The sequence below is a fragment of the Somniosus microcephalus genome, chromosome 25, assembly GCF_052327205.1.
Source record: "Somniosus microcephalus isolate GS21.2 chromosome 25, FLI_Smic_1.0, whole genome shotgun sequence".
Classification (NCBI taxonomy): domain Eukaryota; kingdom Metazoa; phylum Chordata; class Chondrichthyes; order Squaliformes; family Somniosidae; genus Somniosus; species Somniosus microcephalus.
This window is the reverse complement of record NC_141011.1, coordinates 50730104-50749482: the sequence shown is the minus strand read 5'-3', so window position 1 is coordinate 50749482 and position 19379 is coordinate 50730104. Positions and strand designations below refer to the sequence as shown.

The 19379-nt window shown below is 46.4% G+C and overlaps 1 protein-coding gene across 3 annotated transcripts in view; it reads right to left on the bottom strand.

Annotated features, from left to right (window-relative positions):
* Positions 1-19379, bottom strand: part of ctnnbip1 (catenin, beta interacting protein 1) — a 124866-nt gene that overhangs the window by 85240 nt on the left and 20247 nt on the right. For 2 of the 3 annotated variants that reach the window (XM_085967379.1, XM_085967378.1), the window contains exon 1: positions 1648-1738. The exons of the other annotated variant lie outside the window; for it this stretch is intronic. In XM_085967379.1, coding sequence (XP_085823505.1) covers positions 1648-1661 — 14 coding nt within the window. In that variant the 5' untranslated portion in view covers positions 1662-1738. Of the gene's footprint in view, positions 1-1647; positions 1739-19379 lie in introns of those variants that run through there. 3 annotated transcript variants of the gene reach the window in all.

Genomic DNA, 19379 nt, shown 5'->3' with positions numbered 1-19379 from the left:
AGCAAAAGGTTGTAATGTTATTGAGAAGCCAATTCTCCGCAGTTTATTGTGAACATTCAGAACTCAAGAGGTGGCCCAGTCGGCTGCCTGGGGTCGTCGCGGAGCTCAAAACGACGGTTATGTGCTGGCTGCAGATACACTGTGGCCAGCGTAAAGCCCAAGTGGTTAAGATAATCTCAAGATAGTTTCATACCACTTGCCAAAATCCAAATTGCTTTCAGCTTGGCGTCAAACCAGTTACAGGCTACTCCTCTAAATTCAAAGTCATTTATTGCACTTAAGTGTGAATAATCAAGTAATTTGAATGAAGCAGTTTAAATAAAACACAGGAGGGTTTTCTGTTCAATCATCATTTGAATTAAGCGACTTCAAATTAAGAGATTTATACTGCCCATTGTACGCATCGACACAGAATCTGCAGTTCACCTGGCCTATTATAGGCCTTGAAACAAAGCAATAGTGAGCTTGTCATTAAAATCGATCGTTTTCAAACTTACACCAAGCAATATCCCCATTATCATCGCACTTCATGCAGAATACAGCAACAAACCCAACACCTGCTGTGCCTTAAGCACTACATTTCCTCACATGCTCAAAAAAGAGAGATCCTTTCATTTTCAACGTTTTTTCCTCGACTTATCAAACGCCTCAGATTTGACGGTCAAAAGTTGCGGTTTTGAGAAGCGTCACAAATGCTGCTGTGTTCTCCTGATTTACTCCTTCTGTAGTCGGAGAGATTTATACTGTAATACAGTGTCTGGCTAAAAGATATAATGAAATTGTATATTTGGAAAGGGTACTTAGACCCGAGTTACAAAGCTGTAAGTCCATTAAAGAGTGCAAAGCTTTCACAGACTGTCGATTAAGTTTGCCTTTATGTCACTAGCAGATATTAAATTTTACATATCCGTGCAGAGCGTATTTATAAGGTTGAGGCTGTGACACAAAGTGACACACAGGACCAAGGTTACTGCAACTAACTGGGACATTATACCCAAAGGACAACAGCACTGTGACACACACGGTAGAAGAACCCCTTCAGCAAAAGCAGCTGCTTACTAGTTTTTGTGTTATGCAGCACATGTTTGTCGTCTAGTGAACTGCAGAGAACTCTGGAGCTTACAGTACTGTATTTGGAAACTTGTAGGCGCTGCATTTGCTCACAGGCTTGGATCCCTTCATGGGACACTTATTGCACAGCGATTAATCGACAGGATGGCGATGTGCAACGAAAGGCAGCATTTCAACAGGTTTTTTTTTTAAAGATGGAGGGGGAAATAATAGATAATACTGAGCTGAGCTATATCTTTTTTTATTTTAAGTATCTAAAATTTCAGACCTTTTCTTACACTTCAATGTGGCAATGCTGTGCTCGTTCCCGAGTGCAGCCTACTTTAAGAGACCAGTTATTGCTCCGCAGCAATCTAGATCTGTGCTCGGCAGCAACAAATATACTCAGCACAAAAGAATGCTGTGGCAACCACATAATGATTTTCTACTAGTGCTGCTGAGAGGCATGACCGATCAATTTGAGCTGCGCTCCAAAGCGAACAAGCAGACAGGAGCGGAGCCGAGCGACAACGTGTTTAATTCACAAACTCCCTTTATCCCAGCCTTGCTCCTTCTCATGCCAGAAATCCTGCTTACCTGCACGGATCCATGATTTCCCTTCGCCGGGGCTGCTATGTGCTCAACTGACAGGAATCTGTCACCCCTCCCCCACCACCCCCCCCCCCCAGCCCAGAGAACAGCTCAGTTGAGAACCGAGAGAAATCACTGCACATTTTTGGCCTGTGCAGGAAGAGTGTCAGCACCACAGTGACGTGAGCAAAATGATCCCAAAGACCTCTGTTCTCAGGAGCGCAACACACAAGTCGGTGCAAAACTCCCTTTTATTATTTGGCAGGTGTGTGTGTGTCTCGCTGCTAATTTTTCAGTCAGTGTGGAGCGCCACGCACAAACCAACCCAATTTACTCAGTGCATTAAGTGATAATTCGTTTGAGTAAATTATCGTTTTTAATTTCATGGCAGTGAGTTACCACGTCTGGTGCAGTGAAGAAGCTGTCAATTCTCAAAGCTGCGACAGTACTTGATGGCAAGGTTCCGAGTTAAGTAAAAAGCCAAAAGAGTTACTGTACGCACAACCAAAATTAACCATGCATGCAAATCCACACAAAAATCACCCCAGTTGAGAAAGGTTTTTTAAAATTCCGCTTGCAATTAAAACCCTTAAATAAGTATTTTTTCATTCTACATAAAAGCAAGGGAATACAGCAAAACAGGATAGTATACAATAGCAAAATACTGCGGATGCTGGAAATCTGAAATAACAACAGAAAACGCTGGAAAAACTCAGCAGGCCAGGCAACATCCGTGGAGAGAGAAACAGAGTTCTTCGACCTGAAACGTTGACGCTGTTTCTCTCTCCACGGATGCTGCCTGGCCTACTGAGTTTTTCCAGCATTTTTTGTTGTTATTTTAGTACACACATACGCTGCTTCATTATTCTTTTTTCCTGCAGTAGCAAAGGTGTCATAGCATTTGTATGTTCTTATCCTACATCTTAATATAAAATATGCTGGAAAGGGAAAGCAAGGAGCTCGAGAGGCTGGTTAGGCTAGAAGTAACGGCTCTCCGAGGAGAGGCACAACCACTCATGAGTTGTAGGGGCTGGTCAGCCGGGGAAACCATCACAGGCAGGGTTTGAAGCAGGGGGCGGGGGAAAGAGAGAGACATCAGCAACACAATGTGGGTGAAGGGGGAACACATCCCCCTCATACCCTCCAATGACTGCACCCATGTCCGAGACAAGTAATGATGCAGAGCGACACAGGCTCGCCACACTCGAGTTACTACACTAGCCCCCACGTCACTCGCTATCCATTACAATGGAGCTCTATGCATTGGAATCACATTTAAAAAAAGAGACACACAGTCTGCTCCTGCTAACATTAAAAATCGAGTTTAAATTTAGCCCTGCACTTGGCTACAGTTATCCCCACCTGCTGGAGGTGGTCGCAGACTTCTTGCCAGAGAGCACTTTGGCTAACCAGAATTGCTCTACGCAGTTGGCACTGGTGCAAAGACGGTCAGCATTGCATCAACACATACTGGGGAATATAACTGCCCTGTGAAGTACTTTTGAAGTACGCAGGCTGTATAACTACGTACATGAATTTATTTTATTTTTTAAATACAAGGCTTCCTGGCTTTTGTTCTCAGCTGCTGATATATATTATTACAAAAAAAAAGGTCTTGGCTCCAAATTGTGAAAGGATGTCTTACTGCATCATGACCTATTTATGGCAATGTGAAAGAAAAGGACGCTTTGTTTTCAATTACAAGGCATCTGCTCTCCAGCCAGCACTCAATGCAGTCAGAACGGATTGAATCAGGGTAAATGCTGCCGCAGTGGAAAACAGGAATGTTTAGTGCGAAAATAAAGTCAGCCTTCATACTAAGCTACAACTTTAAATTTTTTAAAATTAATTTTATGCCAGGGGCTCTCATAAATTTATTATAATGTAAAATCTTAAAAATTTTGTAAAGCTGCACTTCATCCTGAAAGTTTTTTCTCCCCCCCCCCCCCCCCCACATTCTCAGGTTGTGGGCGTCACTGTCAAGACTGCCATTTATTGCCCATCCCTAGTTACCCTGAGGTGGTGGTGCTGATGGTGGGCTTGCTAGACTGCTCCGGGGGGCTGTCAAGAGCCAACCACGGCGGTGTGGGACTGGAGTCATGTCTCGGCCAGACCAGGTAGGGAAGAAAGACTTGCATTCTCATCCTTGTTTTCAAATCCCTCCATGGCCTCGCCCCTCGCTATCTCGGTCATCTCCTTCAGCCCCACAACCCCCCCCCCCCCCCCCCCCCCCGAGATATCTGCGCTCCTCTAATTCTGCCCTCTTGAGCATCCCTGATTATAATCACTCAACCATTGGCGGCCGTGCCTTCTGTTGCCGAGGCCCTAAGCTCTGGAATTCCCTCCCTAAATCTCTACGCCTCGCTACCTCTCTCTCCTCCTTTAAGACGCTCCTTAAAACCTACCTCTTTGACCAAGCTTTTGGTCACCTGCCCTAATTTACCCTTGTGTGGCTCGGTGTCAAATTTTTTTTGTCTTAAAATACTCCTGTGCAGCGCCCTGGGACTTTTTACTACATTAAAGGCGCTATATAAATACAAGTAGTTGTTGTTGTTGCATTTCTATAGCGCTTTCATGACCTCAGGACCTCCCAAAGTGTTTTACAGCCAATGAAGTACTTTTGAAGTGTAGCCACGGACGGCAGGTTTACTTCCCTAAAAGGACAGGAGTGAACCAGTTGGGATTTTATGACAATCCAGCAGCTTCATGCAGTATAACGTGGATAAATGCGAGATTACCCACTTTGGTGGCAAAAACAGGAAGGCAGATTATTATCTGAATGGCAATAGATTGGGAGAAGGGGAAGTGCAACGAGACCTGGGCGTCCTTGTGCGCCAGTCGCTGAAGGTAAGCATGCAGGTGCAGCAGGCAGTTAAGAAGGCAAATGGTATGTTGGCCTTCGTAGCGAGAGGATTCGAGTACAGGAACAAGGATGTCTTGCTGCAGTTGTACAGGGCCTTGGTGAGACCACACCTTGAGTATTGTGTGCAGTTTTGGTCGCCTTATCTAAGGAAGGATGTTCTTGCCATGGAAGGAGTTCAGCGAAGATTCACCAGGCTGATACCTGGGATGGCAGGAATGACGTATGAGGAGAGATTGGGTCGATTGGGCATATATTCGCTAGGGTTTAGAAGAATGAGAGGGGATCTCATTGAAACTTATAAAATTCTGAGAGGACTGGACAGACTAGATGCAGGAAGGATGTTCCCGATGGTCGAGGAGTCCAGAACCAGGGGTCACAGTCTAAGGATAAGGGGTAAGCCATTTAGGACAGAAATGAGGAGGAATTTCTTCACCCAGAGAGTGGTGAACATGTGGAATTCTCTACCACAGAAGGCAGTAGAGGCCAATTCATTAAATATATTCAAGAAGGAGTTGAATATATTTCTTAAGGCTAAAGGGATCAAGGGGTATGGGGAGAAAGCAGGGACCAGGTACTGAAATTGGATGATCAGCCATGATCGCATTGAATGGCGGAGCAGGCTCGAGGGGCCGAATGGCCTGCTCCTGCTCCTATCTTCTATGTTTCATAGTTACTTTCACTGATGCCAGTTTTTTTAAATTTCCAATTCAAATTCTTAAACTGCCAGAAATGCAACAGTGTGTTTCGTTCAACACAATCTTATATTCAGAATTTTTCTGTGTGTCAGAACCCTCCTCTCCAAAAGAGAGCCAGGCCTTTCGGGAGCGAGATTAGGAAACACTTCTGCACACAAAGGGTGGTAGAAGTTTGGAAAACTCTTCCGCAAACAGCAGTTGATGCTGGGTCAATTGATGATCTTAAGGCAGAGATTGATAGATTTCTGTTAACCGAAGGTATTAAGGAATATGGGGCAAAGGCAGATATATGGAGTTAGATCTCATTGAATGGCAGAACAGGCTCGAGGGTCTGAATGGCCTTCTCCTGTTCCTATGTACCTCCCCCTCCCACACAAAAAATGCCCAACCTTCCATTATTTTAAGGAACTTTAGATATTTGATATTGGTCACATTTAACCAAATACTTGAACATATTCTGTGTACTGGCATAAGTGGTGAATGGTATGAACTTCATCCATAACAGAATTCAATTTATTGTCCTCATTGCCATTATAAAAAGAACAGGACCAACTTGCATTTATATAGAACTTTAAGATAGAAAAACATTTCAAGGCACTTTACAGGGCCGATCAACAAAATGACTGCTGAGCCAAAAATGGGATATTAAGAGAAGTGACCAAAAGCTTTGTCAAATGTGTGTTTTAAGGATGGTCTTAAAGGAGGACAGGGAGGTGGAAAGGCAGAGGGGGGAACTTCCAGAGCGTGTCTAGGCAACTGAAGGCATCATAGAAACATAGAAGATAGGAGCAGGAGTCGGCCATTCGGCTCCTCGAGCCTGCTCCGCCATTCAATGAGATCATGGCTGATCATCCAAATTCAGTACCCTGTCCCTGCCTTCTCCCCATATCCCTCGATCCCTTTAGCCTTAAGAAATATATCTAACTCCTTCTTGAATATATTTAATGAATTGGCCTCCACTGCCTTCTGTGGTAGAGAATTCCACAGGTTCACCACTCTCTGGGTGAAGTAATTCCTCCTCATCTCTGTCCTAAATGGCTTACCCCTTATCCTGAGACTGTGACCCCCTGGTTCTGGACTCCCCGACCATCGGGAACATCCTTCCTGCATCTAGTCTGTCTAGTCCTGTTAGAATTTTATAAGTTTCAATCATCACCAATACTGGGGCAAAGGAAGTGAGGGATGTACAAGAGGCGAGAGTCAGTAAAACAGAGTTCGATGGGGTGGGGTTGTATGACTGGAGGAGGCTACAAAGATAGGATGGGGCAAGACCGTGAAGGGATTTAAATATGAAGATGAGAATTTTAACTCTGAGGCATTGGGGAGCAGGAGCTAATGCAGATCAACGAGGACAGGGGTGATGGGCGAGTATGAATTGATGCAGGATAGGATAGGATACGGGCAGCAGAGTTTTTGATGAGTTGACGTTTAGGGAGGGTGCAGGATGGGAGAATAATCGAGTCAGATGGTAACGAAGGCATTGACGAGGGTTGCAGTGGCATATAGGCTGAGGTAGAGGTGGAGGCGGGCAATGTCATAGCGGTGGAATGTAGGCGGTCTGTGTGATGGGGAAGATATGGAGTTGGAAATTCAGCATGGGTTCAAATATGTCAGGTTCAGCCTGAGACAGTGGCCGGGTAGGGCGGTGGAGTCAGTTGCAAAGGTACAAAGTCTGTGGCAGTGACCGAAGATGATGGCTTCGATTTTTCCAATTCTTGGGGCATAATGTCTTGAGCAAGAAAAGCCATTCGTTCCAGGGTCCATGTGTGATTATTCTCTCATGGACTTCTCCTATGTTAATGTTAACCTGTTAAACCTCTAACATTATGGAACGGTAATTCTGTCCCCCTTCCTTTCCTGAAAAACAGCAAAAAATCTCTCTTGCCTTGTCCTCCCTTTCAACAGAGTGTCAAATCTAGCTCCCCTTTAAAGGTTTCAATTTAGTCTGCATCAACTACGTTCTGTAGGGGTCCATTACCTTGTGGGAGAAGATGCATTTTCTAATCTCTGTCCTTGCTCGAGGCTTTCGAAGTTTATACTCGTGACCTAATTCTATGTTCATTGTCCAAGATAAATAGCCTGCGAATTTCAATCTTCTCTACGCCTCTCGTTATTTTAAAGACCTGAATCTTGTCTCCCCGCAATCTTTTTTCCTCAAATGAAAGTAAGTTTGGTCACTTGAGCCTTTCTTCATAATGTAATCCCTCAGGGCTCGGTTAGTCTTCTCCAAACCCTATCTTCATAATGTAATCCCTCAGGGCTCGGTTAGTCTTCTCCAAACCCTTTCTTCATAATGTAATCCCTCAGGGCTCGGTTAGTCTTCTCCAAACCCTATCTTCATAATGTAATCCCTCAGGGCTCGGTTAGTCTTCTCCAAACCCTATCTTCATAATGTAATCCCTCAGGGCTCGGTTAGTCTTCTCCAAACCCTTTCTTCATAATGTAATCCCTCAGGGCTCGGTTAGTCTTCTCCAAACCCTTTCTTCATAATGTAATCCCTCAGGGCTCGGTTAGTCTTCTCCAAACCCTATCCTCATAATGTAATCCCTCAGGGCTCGGTTAGTCTTCTCCAAACCCTTTCTTCATAATGTAATCCCTCAGGGCTCGGTTAGTCTTCTCCAAACCCTTTCATAATGTAATCCCTCAGGGCTCGGTTAGTCTTCTCCAAACCCTATCTTCATAATGTAATCCCTCAGGGCTCGGTTAGTCTTCTCCAAACCCTATCTTCATAATGTAATCCCTCAGGGCTCGGTTAGTCTTCTCCAAACCCTATCCTCATAATGTAATCCCTCAGGGCTTGGTTAGTCTTCTCCAAACCCTATCTTCTACTCCAGAACTGCCACCACCATTGATCTGTACAAAGTCAATCTAATTTATTAAGGTTATTAATAATCCAGTGTTCTCCAGAAATACCCAATCTGCTTCACTGATAATTGTTTCACTTTACCGGATGTTTTCATGCGGTATGATGAATGATCACTCCGAAATTCTTTCCGCCCTCTGCCAGCAAATTCCCTCTCATATTACGTATGTTTATTATTACTTTTCCCCCAAATACATTGCCCTCCAATTATCTCCATTAAAATCCATCTACCCATCCACATGTGGTCCAAGTCTTTCGAAAGATGATCAGTCTCCTTTCTACTTGTTACCTGTTCACATAGCTGCGTGTCATTGGTAAGTTTAACGCTGCTAGTATTATAGATATGTTCCATTTTAATTCACAAATAACGTGAACAGCAGAGGTCCCAGAACAGATTCTTCAGGAACACCACTGATGACTTTATCCCAGGCAGAGCATATTGCGTTCATCACCATCATTTACCTTCTGTTGTTCATCCATCAGGGTAACCTGTCATCTATTTCATGAACCTTAATCTTCCCTACTAGTCTCACTTTGCCAAACATCTTTTGGAAATCCAAGCAAACTACATCTACTGAATTAGTCTTGTCCACTAACGTAGTTACCCCTCAAAACTTTCTAATAAGCCAGGACCTGATCATTTTAAAACCAAGCTAACCTTCATCGGCGCTGGGTCAAAATCCTGGAACTCCCTCCCTAACAGCACTGTGGGAGCACCTTCACCACACGGACTGCAGCGGTTCAAGAAGGCGGCTCACCACCACCTTCTCAAGGGCGATTAGGAAGGGGCGATAAATGCCAGCCTTGCCAGCGACACCCACATCCCATAAACAAAAAAAAACCTACTGCCTATCATACCTGTACTATTTGATGTAAATAATTATGAACCCTGTATTCGACAAATACATTCATCACTAGCCAGCAACGTTCCCTGCAATATTTTTCTGGGTCCCTTTAACGGGCGGTGCGGCCCATTCAAAATTTCGCGCATGCACGGTTTTATCCAATTTAATAGTTGGCTCACCGGCTGCGCAGGACCCCTGCGCGACTGGGCAGCTTAAAGGGAACCTTGCTAGCCAGTAAAATCTTAGTTGTTCACTCATTTAAAAAATACTGTCACCTCAACAGCATGTTTTAGATTACTGTCCTATATTTGCAAAATGCCCATTACACTTCTCTCTATTTCTTCCCCAATAGATTTTAACTCCTTGCTCCAGAAAACAGAGACTCATTCTACAGTAAAGTTTGACAAGCAGCCATCCTCTGATGCCTCAACCAAATTGCTGTTCTTCACGTGTGACGCTGAGTAGGACCCGGTGGGTCATTTAAACCACAGGGGCCGTCACAGTCAAGCCCAACCCAGGCTTCAGCAGATCACAAGATAACTGCAGATTAGGAAGGCCCTTCGGCTCACCTTAACTCATCCATCCTAAATGAAGCCTACAGTCCCATCATTACAACATCCAATTGTCTCTTAAATGACACCAGGGTTTTCACCTCCACTGCTCCATCTGGAAATGAATTCCAAGTGTTGCTCACTCTTTGTGTGAAGAACTTCCTGCTATCAGGCCAAAAAGCCTTTTTGGCCACTTTTGCAACAGTTTCAAATTAACTTAAAGCAGTATTCCAGAAACTAATGCATATATCATAAGGCACCTCTCAGACAAAGTCCACATATTTTCAATGTTTTCTTACAACTCAGGCCCCTGACACAAGGATCAGCCTCCTGGTTCTTCCCTACACTGTTTGCAATGCTTGAATAATTCCTGGGCTGAGAGGGTTGTCCTATGAGGAGAGATTGAGTAGAATGGGCCTATACTCTCTGGAGTTTAGAAGAATGAGAGGTGATCTCATTGAAACATACAAGATTCTGAGGGGGATTGACAGGGTAGATGCTGAGAGGTTGTTTCCCCCCTGGCTGGAGTGTCTAGAACCAGGGGGCATAGTCTCAGGATAAGGGGTCGGCCATTTAAGACTGAGATGAGGAGGAATTTCTTCACTCAGAGGGTTGTGAATCTTTGGAATTCTCTGCCCCAGAGGGCTGCGGATGCTGAGTCGTTGAGTATATTCAAGGCTGAGATCGATAGATTTTTGGACTCTAGGGGAATCAAGGGATATGGAGATCGGGCAGGAAAGTGGAGTTGAGGTCGAAGATCAGCCATGATCTTATTGAATGGCGGAGCAGGCTCGAGGGGCCGTATGGCCTGCGCCTGCTCCTAATTCTTATGTTCTTATGTAGATTCGCATGTGGTGATTGGCCGTGTGTGTGGGAGGGCTACTGGCAACTATGGAACTGTAAGTCAGCATGAGTCAGTGCCCACAGAAGATGAGAGAGGAGAACACTGGGAGGAGAAAACAATCGTTCTTTTGAAAGAAACAAAGAATCTGCAGATTCTCATGTCACAGGAAGCAATAGTGTACATGTTGATATGTACATCAATTTTGATACGTAGATTAGTAAAATGTCCTGCTCCTATTTCTTATGTTCTTATGAATGTCTTCCCTCATTTCTCAGCAACGAGAATTAGACATATTCAGTCTGGCCAGAGCACTACAGTTTGATCATAACCTTCTCTGACTTGTACTGCAGTGTTTTGGCTCTGTAGTTCAACATTCTATTGGCTTTGTTGACTGCAGCTCTGCATTGGTTGGATATGTTGCGCGTTAAGTCTATTAAGACTCCTGGATCCCTTTGAGCTAAATCATTAGCTATTTCACAACCATTCGCGGAGTACGTGTGCCAGCAATTTTTCCTTCCTCTGTGTAATACTTTACATGTGTCTGCATTAAATTTCATCTGCCCGTTTACATATTTTGTCAAACTCATTCTGTCATTTCTAAGTCACCTCCTTTGATTGCAGTGCCCCTCCAAGTTTGGGATCATCTGCAAAATTGACCCATTTGCATTTGTTTTCTGAACGCACCTGCCGTCCACAGCCATGCATTTACAAGAGGGTCAAAGGACAGGAATGAGTAGAAACCCTTGCTAATTTTTGCCTATTCCTAGTCCAGGGACACCAAGCCCAATCGTAGTAACCCACCAGCTGCATAAGTGCCAGCTGTGGCTCAGTTGGTAGCACCTCTCGGAGACTTGAGCACAAAAATCTAGGCTGACACTCCAGCGCAGTGCTGAGGGAGTGCCGCACTGTCGGAGGTGCTGTCTTTTGGATGAGACGTTAAACCGAGGCCCCGTCTGCCCCCTCAGCTGGACGTAAAAGATCCTATGGCACTATTTCGAAGACAAGCAGGGGAGTTATCCCCAGTGTCCTGTCCAATATTACAACAGTGACTACACTTCAAAAAGAACCTCATTGGCTGTAAAGCGCTTTGGGAGGATGTCCAGTGGTCGGTCTTTGACTTCAGCCTACTGAACCCAGAACAAGGATCAACCAAACCGGGACCTTGCTGAGACATTGTTCGGTGTCACATAATATTATACATTTACCCACTGAGCCATCCATCTGTTTTTTTGGGGGAGGAGGCGAGGAGGGGCGAAATGCACGCTACATTTTACAGCAACATTTGGATACAGGCAAATATTTACAGGAGTGAATTACAAATCCAGTATCACATTTATCTTTGAACTTTATAAACCCTAGATTATTTTACATGGGCTTTTCCATAGATTATTGGTGTAACTGTATAAAGAACAGGCAATGGATTAGTAGGCTAAATTGTAAACAAGTTAAATCTGGATTTAATTTCAGCACTTTAGAAATTAAATGAAATTACTGATTATACGTACTACGCAAAACTCAGATGTGAAAACCAAATCTACTTGCATTCTGCCTCTTATTCAAGCCTCCAGACATTACAAATTACGATCAATTTACTGTGGTACCAAGTACCAAATACGGAGTTTGCAATAACTTCGAGAGAGAAATACAGGATCTGCAGACCTTCAAACATTAGACACCTGAACCTGTGTAAGGCACAGCTCTTGGCTTCACTCTGCTTTAAGAGGATGATTTTCTTGGTCAGCTGTCAGTATAAAGGAGATCTCAGCTGGAGGAACCTGCGGCCAAGGCAGTCTGACAATGCATTTTTGTGTCCGAAATGATCAAGACATTTTCTACTCTTCTCTCATGCTCAGCTCAGGTTTCATGTTGTAACTTTATTAAAATAGATCTTACTCAGCCCAAACAACTGCACTAATGAGCAAAATAAGATTACCCCTTTTTCTTGATGATGTAACACAAAAGGTAAAAACAAAGATCTCCAATTACACTTTCATCATTCAGGGTCACAATGTGAAGAACAGAATTAATGGATTTAAAATTACATTCACTTCACAAGGCAATACATTTTGTGAAAATGCTGTCTTGAAAATACAATAGAGCCTTCTTAATGAGCATTATATAATAAAGAGGCCAATGGCATCAGTCATGCTAATGGCATTTTAAGTTCCCAGCTTTAGTGCTTAAATCAGCTAACATTTTTATTCATCTTTCCAACCCAACCTAGATAACAGCCACTGACGAGAAATCTCCAAAATTGGTTCCCCAAGGGATCGGTTGGTAAATTCACTGCCGAATGTAGAATAAGCCCTACCCCACCAGGGACATTCCAGATACAATCCCCCAAAATGAGCTCATCTCAGCTGGGGTAGCTGGAGGGCTTCTACATTTAATCTTGGTGCTTCTAGACTGGGAGAGGGGAGGTCACGTACAAATGAGTCAGGACTCCCGCAGCTCACTGTAGTCAGTGATTCCTGTTGGAGAGCGAGTGCATATGGAGGTCCAGTAGGGACAGAGCAGGCTTGGCTACGATGGCCACCATGGTTGGGTAGCCCAACACTCCACTTATTTAGGTTCAATGCTTGAAGATTGCCTGCTTGGTACCCGAGGGCATCCATGAAACCATATTCCAGCGTTAGTCAGAAAAGGAAAGGAGAAATAGAAATAGGTATTTTCTCCTCCAAAACAAAGCAACAACAAACTTTCGGAACTAACCCACTTTCTGTTTCATTCCAAATTTGGCTACATTTGAATTCCCATTCTCACAGGCGTGTGGTGGGCTTATTGACAGCTGCCTCTCACTCCTCCAGTAATCGTCAGGCTTTTAATACCCAAAGTTGGCAGCATCAAATCACCACTTCCAGATTTACCTCGTCTTCACTTTTACTCTTCTCAACCTTGATGGTGTCCTGCACTAAGAGGATTCTTCAAATGGATTCTTAGTGAAAACAAGTTCCAATTCAAATACAACGATTCTTGCAATTATTCATGAGAGCTAAACTGGAATGAATCCGAAAGGGCAGTATCAACTAACTTGTACAGCAGATTTAACATTTCAAACATCTCATGGTAGTTTATGGAAGGGGGGGGGGGAAGGAGAGCAAGTCACTAAGCCTACTCCTGCTCCTATTTCTTATGTTCTAAGTACAGGAAACTTTGGTTTATCCGGAGGTTGGATGTCCGGAAACCTCGATCTACCGGCAGAAATCAGCAGCCGTTTTGTTAGGTTTTTTTTCTTCTCGTGGCTTTTTTTTCCAACAGTCAGGCTCTGCAAAGTCTCTCAAAGCTATTGCTAAGCTACAGAGACGCTTCTAAGGTATGGGCCGACTGTTTAGAAGCTGTTGCTAAGCAACAGTGTTTGTTGTCAGATACGGAGATGAAAACCTCCATATGCTTCAACATTAACGCTGGTATGTCCGGCAGTTTTGATAGATCGGCAACAGCTCAGTCCCGTCGGTGCCGGATATAACAAAGTCTCCTGTATATCAAACCACGGTCAACCAAAGAGAATACAGGATGGTCTAAGATGGGTTTACAGTGGGTGTGAACGCACAAAGCGTAGTAAACAAGGTAAGTGAGCTGCAGGCACAAATAGCCACATGGGGATATGATGTGGCAATAACTAAGACCTCTCTCACAAAAGGGCAGAATTGGCTATTAAATATTCCCGGTTACAAAAAGTGTTCAGGAAAGATAGGAGGTGGTGTGATAGTATTGGTCAAGGAGAATGTTACAGTGCTGGAGAGGGAGGATGTCCTGGAGGGGTCAAGGACAGAATCTATATGGCTAGAGTTAAGAAATAATAGAGGTGCCATTATACTACTAGGTGTATTCTATAGACCACCAAATAGTGGGAAAGATATGGAGGAGCAAATTTGCAGAGAAATTAGAGAGATTTGTTAAAGGCAAATTGGGCTAAAAATTGAGTAGCGCGCCAATTGGGGCGCTAACCCCAGAAAAATTAGCGCTCCCCCACTGGAATTTGAGTGGTTGCGCCCCAAGGGGGAAGCGGGGCGCTACTGGAAGCGCCCTGCATCCCTCTTGGGGCGCTGCGAGTCAATATTGCGGCGTTATGTGCCGCAGCGGCTCCTCTTCTTAAAGGGGAGGGGCCTTGAGCTGGGCTCCAGGTCACGCTGCACAAGAGAAGTGTCGGGCTCTTGGAGCGCAGCCAGCACTCCGCCGGGCGGGGGGGGGGCGTTTCAGGAGGTTTGGGACAGGAGCGCAGGCAGGCGGCCAGCAACAAAAATGGCCGCCCCTCACCTTGCCTTTAAATTGCGCCTCCCCGGCCGCAGGTACGCCCCACTGACCCCGTCGGACATAGCGTCCGGCGGTAAGTCAGGGGGCGCTCCCAAAGATCGTGGCCAGGGCGTGAGTGGGGCGCTGTGCACACCAATGACGTCATCGCCGGCGGCGCAGCGCCACAGGGCGCTACCAGTTAGCGCCACCAATAACCTCCCGCTGAATTTTGCTGGAGGCGTGGGCAGTGCCGCGCCTGGGCGCTAGTTGGTTTGCGTCCCGTTAGCGCCCTCTTAAGGCGCTAACGGGAGGCGCAACCAACTGAATTCTTCCCCCATTGTGTTTAACTAACTTGATTGAGTTCTTTGACGAGGTAACAGGGGGTTGATGAGGGTAATACGGTTGACGTAGTGTACATGGATTTCCAAAAGGTGTTTGATAAAGTGCCACATAATCGGCTTGGCAGCAAAGTTGAAGCCCATGGAATAAAAGGGACAGTGGCAGCATGGATACAAAATTAGCTAAGTGACAGGAAACAGAGAGTAGTGGAGAATGGTTGTTTTTCAGACTGGAGGAAGGTGTACAGTGGTGTTTCCCCAGGGGTCGCTTTTAGGACCACTGTTTTTCTTGATATATATTAATTGACTTGGATGTGGGTGTACAGGGCACAATTTCAAAATTTGCAGAGGAGACAAAACTTGGAAGTATAGTGAACAGTGAGGAGGACAGTGATAGACTTCAGGAAGACAGACAGGCTGGTGGAATGGGCGGACATGTGGCAGATGAAATTTAATGCAGAAAAATGTGAAGTGATACATTTTAGTAGAAAGAATGGAGAGAGGCAATATAAACTAAATGGTACAATCCTGAAGGGGGTGCACGAACAGAGAGACCTGGGGGTATATGTGCACAAATCATTGAAGGTGGCAGGGCAGGTTGAGAAAGCAGTTAAAAAAGCATCCGGGATCCTGGGCTTCATAGAAGAGGTATAGAGTACAAAAGTGTGTGATGCGCTATCAACAATACCAAAGACTACGAGATGGACTTAAATGAAGTAGGCTTTTATTGACTAAGAACTAGAGCATGCCTCTGCTAGTGAATCCATCCTAAGAGCTCCCGGGGGAAGGGTGGTGAGTCACCTTTATACCCAGGCTTAGGGGTGGAGCCAGGGGCTGAGACATGCCTGGACTTGTACAGGGTTAACAGTGGTTTACCACACAGGCATGTACAGGTTAACAGTGGTTTACCACAGTGTGGAAATTATGATAAATCTGTATAAAACACTGGTTCGGCCTTAACTGGAGTATTGGGTCCAATTCTGGGCACCGCACTTTAGGAAGGATGTAAAGGCCTTAAAGAAGGTGCAGAAAAGATTTACGAGAATGATTCCAGGAATGAGAGACTTCAGTTACGTTGATAGACTGGAGAAGCTGGGGTTGTTTTTCTTAGAGCAGAGAAGATTGAGAGGAGATTTTGATAGAGGTGTTCAAAATCATGAGGGGTTTGGACAGAGTAGATAGAGGGAAACTGTTCCCATTGGCGCAAGGGTCAAGAACCAGAGGACACAGATTTAACGTGATTGGCAAAAGAACCAAAGGCGATGTAAGAAAAAACTTTTTTACACAGCGAGTGGTTATGATCTGGAATACACTGCCTGAAAGGGTGGTGGAGGCAGATTCAATCACAGCCTTCAAAAGGGAGTTGGATAAGTACCTGAAGGAAAAAAAATTGCAGGACTACGGGGAAAGGGCGGGGGAGTGGGACTAGCGGAAGTGCTCTTGCAGAGAGCCGGCACGGGCTCGACGGGCCGAATGGCCGCCTTCCGTGCTGAAACCATTCTGTGATATCATGGTAGAGGTTATTCCTGCTGTGTGTCACCAATAGGCTAACAATAATACCATGCAACATGAAAAGCATCAGCAGCCATTCTAGTCAGTAAAGGCAATGCTTGGTGTAGTACTGAACCACACACGGCAGAATGCACCAGCTTTGATTCCCAGTCTGTGCCGAGCTCGTTGAGTGGCAAATGAGTGACTACAATCAACCTCAGTGCCAATAATGGGGGGGGGGGGGGGGGGAATCAAATCACCCGGGGTCCTTCTTCTGGTCATTATCTACAGCATTGTGCTGCAAAGTGTATGGGTATCAAAGAGGAGTGGATGAGACTTGGCTGTGATACTCTGTGTGGTAAACCACTGTTGTTAGTATTGTTGTTCACTGTTAGTACTGTTGTTCACTCTTGCATATTGTTGTACTTGTCTGTGCATGCCTCAGCTGACTCCGCCCCTGGCTCCACCCTCATGGCTGGGTATAAAGGTCGCTGCTCAGAAGCCTCCGGCCCTTTTGGATACCAGGCAACCACAAGAGGCATGCTCTGTTCTTTGGTAATAAAAGCCTGTTTATTACTTTCTCAATCTCCAGTCTTTTGTAGCAATTGATAGTGCATCAATTTTATTACCAAAGTTAAATGTTGGCTGCGGATGCTGATCAACCGATGGCGCAAAACGCTGAGCAGCAGGCGCTGCTGCGAGCCCTCAGACCAACATGCCTGGACCTAGACCCCCAAGAAGCGGGTTCGTCGACTAAATTCGCACAATGGCTGCGTTGCTTTGAGGCGTATCTGGAAGCCTCGACCGTGACTCTTGATGAAAATAAACTGAAAATCCTGGCCTCGAAGGTGAGCCACCAAGTCTATACTTTAATCCAAGATGCGACGACCTACGCGGCGGCTATCGACCTACTGAAAGGGCAGTATGCACGCCCGGTTAACACGGTCTATGCCAGGCACCTTTTAAGATCTCGCAGACAGCAGCCCGGGGAATCGGTGGAAGCCTTCCTACGGGCACTGCGGGTACTCGGACGCGGCTGCGACTGCAAGGAAGTATCGGCCGCGGCACATGCGGAGGGACTGATACGAGACGCTTTCGTTGCGGGTCTAAGGTCCGACTACTCTCGGCAGAGGCTGCTGGAGAAGGGTGAAATAGACCTGACAAAGGCAGTGTCCCTCGCGCTCTCGCTCGACGCGGCCCACAGAAATATGGACGCTTTTTCCCCTCATCGCCCCGCGCCGTGGACGCCGCAATCTTGGGCCATGGGACCGCCACCTCCGACTGCTGCAGCGATGTCCAAGGCACAAAAATGCTATTTTTGTGGCCAAGCTAAACACCCTAGAGCACGCTGCCCCGCGAAGAATGCTACCTGCTCCGGCTGCGGGAAGAAAGGTCACTACGTTAGCGCCTGCAAAGGGAAGACCGCTAACGCCAGCAGCGCTGCGTGCGAACCGTGGGCGCAGCCATCTTGTCCGCCATCTTGGGCTCCCCCAGCCGCGTGGGGATTGGGACCGTGGGCGCCGCCATTTTGTCCGCCATCTTGGACGCCTCCGACTTCAACCACGGGGGACCCGGACTCAACCACCGCCTCATCTGACGACCACATCGACTCGCTCGACCATACGCTGGCCTCCGTGACGCTGGACCAATCTCTCCCTCATCAACTGTCCAGGTCCATGATGGATATTACGGTAAACGGCCGCGCCACTACCTGCCTTTTTGACAGCGGGAGCACGGAGAGCTTTATCCACCCCGACACGGTGCGCAGTTACTCTCTCCCGGTCCTGCCGACGCGCCATCGGATCTCTTTGGCTTCCAAAGCCCAGTCAGCGGACGTCGGTGGCTACTGTGTAGTGACCCTTTCAGTAAGGGGCACAGAATACAAAAATTTTAAACTTCTGGTCCTGCCCCATCTCTGCGCTGCCGTTCTACTGGGGTTGGATTTTCAGTGCCACCTTAAGAGTGTCACATTAGCGTATGACGGACCCCTCCCCCCACTCACAGTCTGCAGCCAGCAGCTTTTAAATCGCCCGCCGTGCACCATTTGCAGCCTCTCCACCCTTAAAGTCCCCCCCCCCTCCTTGTTCGCTAACCTCACCCGCGACTGTAAGCCCATCGCTACCAAAAGCAGGCGTTACAGTGTTGGGGATAGGAGCTTCATTAAATCTGAGGTAGCGAGACTCCTGAAGGAAGGGATTATTGAAAGTAGCACCAGCCCATGGCGAGCACAAGTGGTGGTAGTGAAGACTGGCGAAAAACAGCGCCTAGTTATTGACTACAGCCAGACGATCAATCGCTACACCCAACTAGATGCATACCCACTCCCCCGCATATCTGACATGGTCAATCAGATAGCACAATACCGGGTGTTCTCGACGATTGATCTGAAGTCGGCATACCACCAGCTCCCCATCAGGGCTGAGGACCGCCAGTACACAGCTTTTGAAGCTGACGGTCGGCTCTATCACTTTCTCAGAGTTCCCTTCGGCGTCACCAACGGAGTTTCTGTCTTCCAACGGGAGATGGACCGGATGGTTGACCAGAACGCGCTCCAGGCCACTTTCCCATATCTAGACAACGTCACCATCTGCGGCCACGACCAGCAGGACCACGACGTTAATCTAGAGAAATTCCTCCGGACGGCCCAGCGGCTGAATCTCACATACAACAAAGACAAATGTATGTTTCGTACTACGCGCCTTGCTATTCTTGGCTGCGTAGTGGAGAACGGAGTCATCGGCCCAGACCCCGATAGAATGCGCCCCCTTATGGAGCTCCCCCTCCCCCACTGCCAGAAAGCACTGAAGAGATGCCTGGGGTTTTTCTCTTACTATGCTCAGTGGGTGCCCAACTATGCGGATAAAGCCCGACCCCTCATCAAGTCCGCCTCCTTCCCCCTGACAGCAGAGGCCTGTGCAGCCTTCACTCTCATAAAAGGAGACATTGCGAAGGCCACAATGCACGCTGTGGATGAGTCCCTTCCTTTTCAAGTGGAGAGCGACGCATCCGACTTTG